We start from the raw sequence: 9,734 nt of genomic DNA on the forward strand, positions 1-9,734 counted from the left end.
TAAGGTTCTTATACTATATGTAAAACTGTCTATTATTTGAAGGAAGAATGATAAAGAAGTATATTGTAAATCAAAGCACAACCACTAAAACAACAGAATAGGTACAGCTAAAAAGCCAGTAGCAGAGATAAAATGGAACCATTAATATAAGGGGCGAGTAGAAAAATACAGCAAGATGGTAGATTTAAGCCAAACAATATTGATAGCTATAAAAAATAAAAATGGTCTAAACCAGTACTGTACAACAGAGCCTTCTACAAGGAGAACTTGAATGGCAGCTAGTGTGACCAAGGAACTCAAGTTAAAATTTTAACTTAAGTTCAGACAGCCACGTGCAGCTACCTACAACTGTACTAGACAGCTGGTGCAACTACTCCAATTAAAACGCGAGACCCATAATGCTGTCTGTCTGCAAAAACTCACTTTAGATATAAAGATAGAAATAGGTTAAATGTAAATGGACGGGAAAAGATATGCAAACACTAATCAACATGGAGCTGAAGAGCGTGTATTCATATAAGACCGAGAAAAATTCAGAATCAGGACTGTTACCAGGGAAAAACAGGGACATTTCATGATAGCAAAAGGGTCACGCTATCAAGAATAAAAACAATAAAATGTATTAATAGATATGTTCAATAGTAAGAGCTTCAAAACATATCAACCAAAATTGATTAAACTAAAAACAGAACTAGACAAATCTTCAATTAGGGTTGGATTTCAAACACTCTTTTCACTGCAAATGAGGGGGAAAAATCAGTTAAGTATACAGAAGAAAGGAACAGTGCTATTAGTCAAGCTGATTGTTTAACATTTATAGAACACATTTACAGCAGCAGAACATATTCTTTTCTGCTAAACATGGAACATTCATGAAGACCACATGCTAGGCCATAAAATAAGCGTTAAATGTAAAAAGGTCTGAAATATTCAATGAGTTATGTCCTCTGATCCAATGGATTTAAACCACAAATCATAGTAGTTGAAAATTTGTGGAAAATCCCCAAATAATTGGAAGTTAGAAAACATACTTTCAAACAACTAATAACTCACAAGGGAAAGAAATACTTTGAACTAAATGAAAATGAAAATACAATCATCAAAATCTATGATATTTCACCCAAACCAGTACTTACAGACAAATTTATAGTTCTAATTGCATACACGTAAAAAAGCCTTAAAAGTCAATATTCTAAACTTCCACTTTAAAAAACTAAAAAAGAAGAAATTAAGTCAAAATAAGAAAAGGAAGGAAAAAAATGAAGATAAAAGCAAAAATCAATGAAAAAGAAAAGTGGAGAAAAACAGTGAAACATTAATAAAATAAAAAACTGGTTCTTTGAGAAGACCATTAAAATAGCTAGACAGATTCTAATGACATTAAAATGATAGTAGAGGAATATTATGAACAACTTTATGCCAATAAATTAAAAGACCAAAACAATGGACAAATTCTTTGCAATACACAAACTATTCATACCAAAGCTTACTCAGGAAGAAATGAATAGGCCCGTAACTATTAAAGGAACTGAAACGGTAGCTAAATTTTGCTGACACAACTCCTTGCTCAGATGGCTTCACTCGTGAATTAAACCAAACCTTTAAGGAAGAAATAATACCAATTCTACACGGAATCTTCCAAAAAACAGAAGATGAAAAAATACTTCCCAACTTATTTTATGAGGTCCTGATACCAAAACTAGAGAAACGTTATTATTACAGAAAACTACAGATCAATATCAGTCATGAACATGGAGGCAAAAACTTTTAGCAAAAATGTTAATAAATCCAATTCAGTAGTATATTAAAAAAATACATAATAACCAAGTGAAATTTATCTGAGGAATGAAACATCACTTTGTTATTTTAGTATTGATTGTTGTAATTCACTATTTTAAGACTGAAAACGATAAAGTGTTAAGAACAGTTCAAAAGATAAAAAACCCACCTGGCAAAATTCAAACAATCCTTGATAAAAAAAAATTCTCATTTATTTAGGGATAGAAGAGAATATTCTCAACCTGATAGTGGGCACCTATAAAAAAAAACCTAAGAGCCTAGACATCCAGCTTAATGGAAACGACCAAATACTTTTCCCTCAAGACTAGGATGGAGAAGGCAATGGCACCCTACTCCAGTACTCTTGCCTGGAAAATCCTATGGATGAAGGAGCCTGGTGGGTGCAGTCCATGGGGTCGCGAAGAGTAGGACACGACTGAGCGACTTCACTTTCACTTTTCACTTTCATGCATTGGAGAAGGAAATGGCAAGCCACTCTAGTGTTCTTGCCTGGAGAATCCCAGGGATGGGGGAGCCTGGTGAGCTGCCATCTATGGGGTTGCACAGAGTCGGACACGACTGAAGCGACTTAGCAGCAGCAGCAGCAGCAAGACTAGGAATGAGGGAAGGATTTTGGCTGTTAACCACTTATCTTAAGTACTGGAGGTCTTAGCTCACGTGACAGCCAAGTAAAAGAAATAAAAGGCATGTAGATTGGAAAGAAGGAAAGAAAACTGCCTGTTACAGATGACATGATGGTACACCTAAGAAAATCTCAAGGAATCTATTAGAAAGATGTCTGAACTAATTGAATTTAGCCAAGTCACATGACACAAGGTCAACTTTATGTTTGCACATGAAGAACAAACAACTGAAACTTTAAAATTCCATATAATCTGTAGAGACAGAAAGCTTATCAGTGGTTGCCTGGAGCCTGTGGTAGGGATTGGGATAAATACAGGTTGGGGCAAGAGGGGACAGACTGGAGTGATGCAAGTGTTCTACATCTTGACTGTAGCGATGAGCTCACAGATGTATACATACAAGTATACGTGTGCTGCGTGTTAAGTTGCTTCAGTCGTGTCCAACTCTGTGACCCCATGGACTGTAGCCAGCCAGGCTCCTCTGTCCATGGGATTCTCCAGGCAAAAATGCTGGAGTGGGTTGCCATTTCCTTCCCCAATTTGTCAGAATTCATCAAAATGTTCACTAAAAATGGGTGCATTTTATTGTATGTAAACTATACTTTAGTGAGCCAATTAAAAACACAGATTGGGTCTTACCTGGTGGCTCAGCAGCTAAGACTCTGCCAGCCAATGCAGGAGATAAGAGTTCAATCCCTGGTCAGGGAAGAGCCCACATGCCGCAGAGCAACTAAGCCCGTGTACCACAACTACTGAGCCTGTGCTCTACAGCCGGAGAACCGCAACTCATGAGCCCATGTACTGCAACTACTGAAGCCCACACACCCCAGAGCCTGTGCTCCACAACAGGAGAAGCCACTGCAACGAGGCCTGTGCGTCGCAACTGGAGAGTAGGCCTTGCCTGCTGGAACTAGAGAAAAGCCCAGGCGGCAACGAATATCCAGCATAGTCAGAAATAAAAACAAATATACAAATAAAATTATAAAAAAACTAAAACACAGATCAATGGGATACAATTAAAAAAATCCATAAAAAGTGCACTATAAATACAGATGATCAATTTATGACAATCACAGCTCTCAGTACACAACAGTGAATTATGGATAATCTTAAAAAAAAATTGAGAAGTAAATCTCTGCTGGAATTAAAAGAAAAAAAAAAAAAAGACAATCCCCCACAACTTAATTTTACTTCTCATATAGAAATTAATTCTAGGTAAAAATTAAATCTAAATCTGAGAAGCAAAACAAAATTTCTATAGGATAACAGGAGTGTATTTTCATGACTTTGGTAAATCAAAGTTTATTAAAAGGACATAAAAAGCACTAACATAATATCTTTCATTGAAAGACTGATCAAATGGATATATTAAAAGTAACAACCCTTCATTAAAAGATCCAGAGAGTGAAAAGGATAGTCACAGTGTGCGAGAAAGTATCTGCAATAGTCAGATGCAACAAATGACTACAGAATCTACAATATCCAGAATACATTCATTACACCCATAAGTCAATGAAAATATGACTAACAACTCAATAGAAAAATGAACAAGATTCTCAAACAGGCAACGTATCCAGATAACCAATAAAGATATGAAAATGTGTTCAGCAGCTGTAGTCATATGGGAAACAGGAATTAAAACCAGAATAAGGCAGTACCACCAATCCTCCAACACAGCTAAAATTTGAGACTGATGACATCTAATGTTGTAGGGGATATGAAGCAACCAGAACTCCCAAACACTGCTGGCAGGAACATTAACTGACACAATACTTCAGAAGACATCTACTAGAGTTAAGATACATATTCCTTCTGAGCCAGGAATTTCCCTGCCAATTCCCAAACCCTGACTAGAAACAACCACAATTCCAACAGTAGAATAAACTGTGGTGTATTTATCCAATGGGATACTTATTGTACAGAGATGAACAAGAATAAACTATCATTACATGAAATGACATAGATGAACCTCACAAAGTATGAATCAAATAAGCAGATACAAAACAATATCTACTAATTCCATTTAAATACAGTTTAAAAAAACTATAGTTAGAAGTTTATCAAAAAATATCAGTTGCTAAGAAATAACATATGCTTACCATATGAAAGTACCATTCTAAGTAATTTTTACGTATTTTAACTTGATTTTCACAACTCTGTAATTAGAGGCAACTAATTATCCCAAACGTGCAAATTTAGTCACAAAGAGGTTAAATACTTTGCTCAAGGCCACAGAGCAACTATGTGTTAGACTTGGGATGTGAAGGCAGCTAGACCGGCTGGAGACCTTGCAGTCTAAACGCTACATTGCCGCTCAGTGGTAGAGCTTTAATGGAAACACAAAGGAGGAGGGCAAATGAAGCAGGGAGAGGTAAGAGAAGCAGGATTACTAAGTTCCCATCTCCCAAGAAAATAAGCACTAGATAATGCCTAAAATTGGGGGATGGGGTGGGGGAGAAGAGAAGGGATCAAGAATTAGCAGTATGTGCGTGTTAACGAAAAAATCTGGAGGACAGATCAGAAAAAAACAGCTAAAACCATCACAAAAGTAGATACCTCTAGGGAGTGAGTCAGAGTGGACCAGGGAACTGTTAATACTTAACTATTAAGAAAAAATACTTAGCTATTACAGAAAAAAACCACACACACATTGCTTTGGTAAAAGTAATTTTGAAAGGTTTTAATAAGATCTAAATATTTTAAAAACAACGCTATCATGTATTGAGCCCCAGTGTCCCTGGCACTTAGCTGAACATTTGAAAAGGAGTATCTCATATGGAGTTGGTGCCAGTTATTACTACGATTTTGCTGATGGGGAAACAGATTCAGAGTTAACCAGCTGGCAGGTGGCAATGTCCATGTCTGGACCACCACCAGGGAAGATGAAGGTCTAGAAGTCAACAAAGCAGCAGGGATGAACAGATATTCAGGAGTCCTGGACAGGAGCAAGTGACTCATGTTGGCTTCAGGGAGGAGAAGGGACAGTAGGAGGGGGATCTAGAAAGGATGCCCAGGGTTCTGGCTTGAGTACCAGAGGACATGTTGGTCCTTTTCTCTCTACCACAAGGTCCATGGAAAGAGGAGCAGAGGGCCAGGCCTCTGATAGGGAGCTCCTGAGCTTAGTCACGGATATGCAGAGCTCCAATATGTTTGAGAAAGGCACAGAGGAGTCAGGCAGGATGCATGAGGAAGACCCTTGGGTGTGAACTCAGCAGAGGAGGAAGGGCAGGCAGAAGACTGAAGAGCATGCAAAGACACAGGAAGAGAAAGAACACCCGTGGCCTGGGCCTGCAGCCTGTCCAGCCTCTGGGCCACCCATCCAACACGCCCTGTCCCCCATGCTACTCACTGCCCTCAACATCGCCAATAGCTCCCTTCCACTCTTCAAAAACTTTTGTCTCTAGACTATCTTCTGAAATATAATCTACTCATTTATCAATATTGAGATGTCAGGGCTTCTAAGTGCCTCATATTTTCACCGTGAGGCACCTTGAGAACTGGCAGAGCCCTGGGCCAGGGTCAGGCCCTGGCTACATGCTCTCACCGGGCCTCCACATTCCTCCTTCGGAGCACAGAAAATGGCCAAAGAACTCACTTCCTGTGCTTTGGTTACACAGTATGTCTCTCTCCTTCTTGGAAGGTACCTGAGGGCAGGAGGGGCTTGTCAACTTTTCCTGAAAAGCTCTAAATAATAAATACTTTGTGGGCCATGGGGTCTCAGTCACAGCTATACAACTCTACCATTGAGCCGGAAAGCAGTGGAGACCACATATAAATGAACAGGTATGCTGTGTCTCGCTAAGGCTTTATCATTGAATTGAGAGGTGGGCCAAAAGGCCAGGGTCTGCTGAGCCCTGCTCCGAATCACCAGCACCCAGGCTAGCATCTGGCATACAGCCGGCACTGGATGAGCAATAATGAAAGGAAACAGCCCTTGGCTTTGTCAGTGAGACAGAAGCAGGTCCTGAGGGAAGGTGATTTCAGCAGAGCAGAGGGGTGGGATGGTTGGCAGAGGGCTGAAGAAGCAGTAAGCTCTTGTTCCAGAACCCCCCGTTTGCCCAGCAGGCCTGGGGAATGGCCCTGTCTAAGGGGAGCAGGGCTGGGGAAGGAGTCGGGGGTTGCTCCTGAGCTCAGGTGTGTGTGGGGCTGATTGTGAAGGAGGAACACATGTGCCAAGGATAGAGAAACAGGAGGGTGGAGGAGATGACGGGAAAGCCTCAAATCGCTCTTTCTGTGAGACATTCACCCAGACTAAATGGGGAAGACAGCTGGGCTTAGGGACTGGGTGCGCGGCCAAACAGGGAGGCCTGGCCGCCCAGGACAGGGCCACAGACCTCCTTGTCAGCCCCCCTCTTCCCTGGCGAGGCGGCACCTCTAACCGAGCTGGCGGTGGGGCTTGAGGGCTGACTAGTGTGAGGAGTGTCGCTCCCTGAGGCAGCAGCAGGGCCTACTGGCACTTCCTGTCCCTTCACTTTCCCACGCAGGTAGTGACAGGCAGGCCTAGAGGAGGATGAGTTCACACATCAAACTTGCAGACACGCCCAGTCCTTTCCTGAAGAACATTCAAAGTCACTTGAATTTCAGAGAGTCAGTGGTGGTTTCATCTTGACGCCTTCAAATATGGACGTGCACGCTGTGAATTATGTCCCCATTAGGCAGAACAGAATTTTTCTTTAAGTGGAAACAACCAATTGGGTGAGGCTTTGCATAGCAGCTACCTAGTTTTATAAGCTTAACACGAGTATTAAAAGACACAAAACACAACTTCTTACAGAGGAAGTATTAACAGTACGAAGTTTAAACAGCCTGAAAAGTTTAGAGTCAAAAACCTATAGCCAGTCAGTTTCACTTTTCCTATGAACCAGGTACCTCCAAAAGGCTTACATTTTGATATTTCTCTGTTAATTCATCACGGCTACTGGAATGTGCAGCCATAGTGCTGAAATGTGTGAGAAGGGTTCAGACTTCAAACTATTTTTCAGGAAGAGCTAAAGCCATCTAAAGTATCTTTTAGTTGACATGCCAGAGAAAAAAAGCATTAAGATCTATTTCTTCTGCCTTATTTCAAGGTGAAATCTGCTGTTCCTATTCACAGATTGAAGACTCTATGTATATTCTAATAAGTAAAACTTTAATTCCATACTCTCACTCTCAAGTTCTCACTCCTCACAAGTTAAAAGATGATTTTCCTAAAACACATCAATCCTTGCTCTACTGTTTCAAGTTCTTCTCGAGATGATGGTCATCACTGTCTCCAAATTCACTAGCTTTTAGAATGCAGATGCCTACCCTTGTAACACACCTTTGTTTGAAAGGACTTTTCAGTACACCTTTAGACGCATATTCAGTAAACATAACCTCTTACCCTATTGTTGGGTTGATGTTCGGATCAAAACTGTCTTCCACGAACCGCCACACAATGCTTGATTTACCCACACCTGTATCCTGAAATACAACCAGAGAGGTGAAGAAGAAAAAGTTACTTGCTGGCACGTACCAAAAACTGCCTTGTGCCCCAAGTTCAGGATTTTGGAAAAATCATCCTGGATAGGCGAATTTTAAAGAAACGCAAAGGAGGTTTTCATAAAAATTCAGAGGAGTAATGATAAGATTTCAAAATGTATTGTAGGAGACAATATCTGAGTTTACAAAAGATGTGAGGATCTTCTGAAAGACCCCAAGTTTCTGCGTAGTGTGCAAAGTGACAAACTCAATTGCTCTCTAACAAGTCTACGTTAAGAATGAACTCCTGAACTACTTCTGAGTAATTCCTGATACATCCCAGCCCCACCCAATCTGGGAAGGGGTACGACTAAGTTATTGAAATCTTTCTCAGTCTTTAAAGCAGCAACTCTGGTAAGAGAGCATCAGCTTCAGAAAATAGGCTCTGAAATCGCAAAGTTGCCTTGACAAGTTAGGCAGCTGAAGCTTCAAACCAGTTTTGGGGGCTTTTTGATTTGAATGTCCCACTCCCGCCCCAGGAAGGTAAATCTGCGTTAAGTATCAGGGATATTCCACAAGTTCAAAAACACCAAGCAGACAAGAAAAGCAGACTAATGCTGCTTGTAAAACAAAAGACCTGTTACTAATCTTACTTTGCAAGCCTTGGCCAACTCCTAACTAGTACCTGGGCAAACTATTTAAGACTGCTCTTAACCCAGAAGCAATGGAAGGGCAGGGAGGACTCTTCACCCTTTGGGGGCCAGGAAGAGTCCCTGAGCACTAGGGAGGGGCAAGGGTGAACCCTACCAACAGCAAATCCTTCAGGAGGGTGCGGCCAGGTGGGCGGGATGGCCCAGGGGGCAGAAGCGAGGCTCCGGACAGGTAGGCGGTGTCCCGCACCCAGTCTGGGGCAAGGGGCGGAGGGGATATGGGCACGCCCTGGTCTGCGGCCCGCCCGGCCTCCCGCGGCCCTCCCGGTCAGCTCGCCGCCACTCACCCCCAGCAGACACACTTTGAGCTCCCTCAGCGCCATGGCCTGGGAGCCAGGGGCGCGGGCCCGCCGCCGCCCTAAGTTAAGAAGGGAGAGGCCCGGCCCAGCACGAGCATCCCCTAGCGCCGCCGCCGCACGGCCTAGCCCCGGCCGCGGGGCGCGCAGAGGCGGCGGCCGCCCGTTCGCTGGCCCTCGGCCCGGCCCGTCCGTCGCCAGCCGCGCGGGGCCCGTCTCAGCAGCCCCGTCTCAGCAGCCCGGACGGTGCCGCGGGTTCCCGGGCGCCACCGCAGCCGCCATCTTGAGACGCCGGCCGGGTCACCTGACCTCCCCGCCCACTTCGGCAGCCACCTTCGCCGAGAGGGCGGGGCCGGCCGGCGCAGCGAGGCTTGCGGGGAGGCCCGGGCTCGAGGGCGGGGCTGGCAGTAAGGGGGCGGAACACTAAGCCATATGCCCCGCCCCTATCGCTCAGGCCCCGCCCCTCAGGCGCCGGCCCCGCCTCCAGGTCATCCCAAGATGGCGGGTGAATGGGGTCCAGCTCCTGGGGCGCCCCCCTCCCCTTCAGCCGGAACCACCCCACGAGGCCCGAGGACCCCCACAACCGTCCCTGAGCCCACCTGCCGCAGCCCCCTCGTAACTCCTTGTGTGTCTCTTGGTTTTCAGAGATGTCCCTGTACTTTGTGGACTTGCAGGATGACTTAGACGATTGTAAGTAACAGTTGGGGCATCCCGTCCTTCCCTGGGAACTTCTCGCAGAATTAGGGGTGCACAGAAGGCGGATGTGGGATCTACAGGCTGGGCTTTTCGTGTTGGAACCAGAATAGGGGGACCCCCAATTGCCTTGAGCACTTGTGGCGGTCCCTCCTCACTGGGCGGGGGCG

The 9,734-nt window shown here is 43.9% G+C and overlaps 1 protein-coding gene across 1 annotated transcript in view; it reads right to left on the reverse strand.

Moving 5' to 3' along the window:
- The window catches only part of RAB22A (RAB22A, member RAS oncogene family), a 47,943-nt gene extending 38,758 nt beyond the window's left edge, over positions 1 to 9,185 (reverse strand). The window contains exons 1-2 of the mRNA XM_055544616.1: positions 8,863 to 9,185; positions 7,789 to 7,868 (exon numbers count right to left, since the gene is read on the reverse strand). Of these exons, the coding sequence (XP_055400591.1) occupies positions 7,789 to 7,868; positions 8,863 to 8,898 (116 nt within the window). The 5' untranslated portion in view covers positions 8,899 to 9,185. The remainder of the gene's footprint in view (positions 1 to 7,788; positions 7,869 to 8,862) is intronic.
- Positions 9,186 to 9,734: the final 549 nt, after the last annotated feature.

Source organism: Bubalus kerabau, chromosome 13, assembly GCF_029407905.1.
Source record: "Bubalus kerabau isolate K-KA32 ecotype Philippines breed swamp buffalo chromosome 13, PCC_UOA_SB_1v2, whole genome shotgun sequence".
NCBI lineage: Eukaryota > Metazoa > Chordata > Mammalia > Artiodactyla > Bovidae > Bubalus > Bubalus kerabau.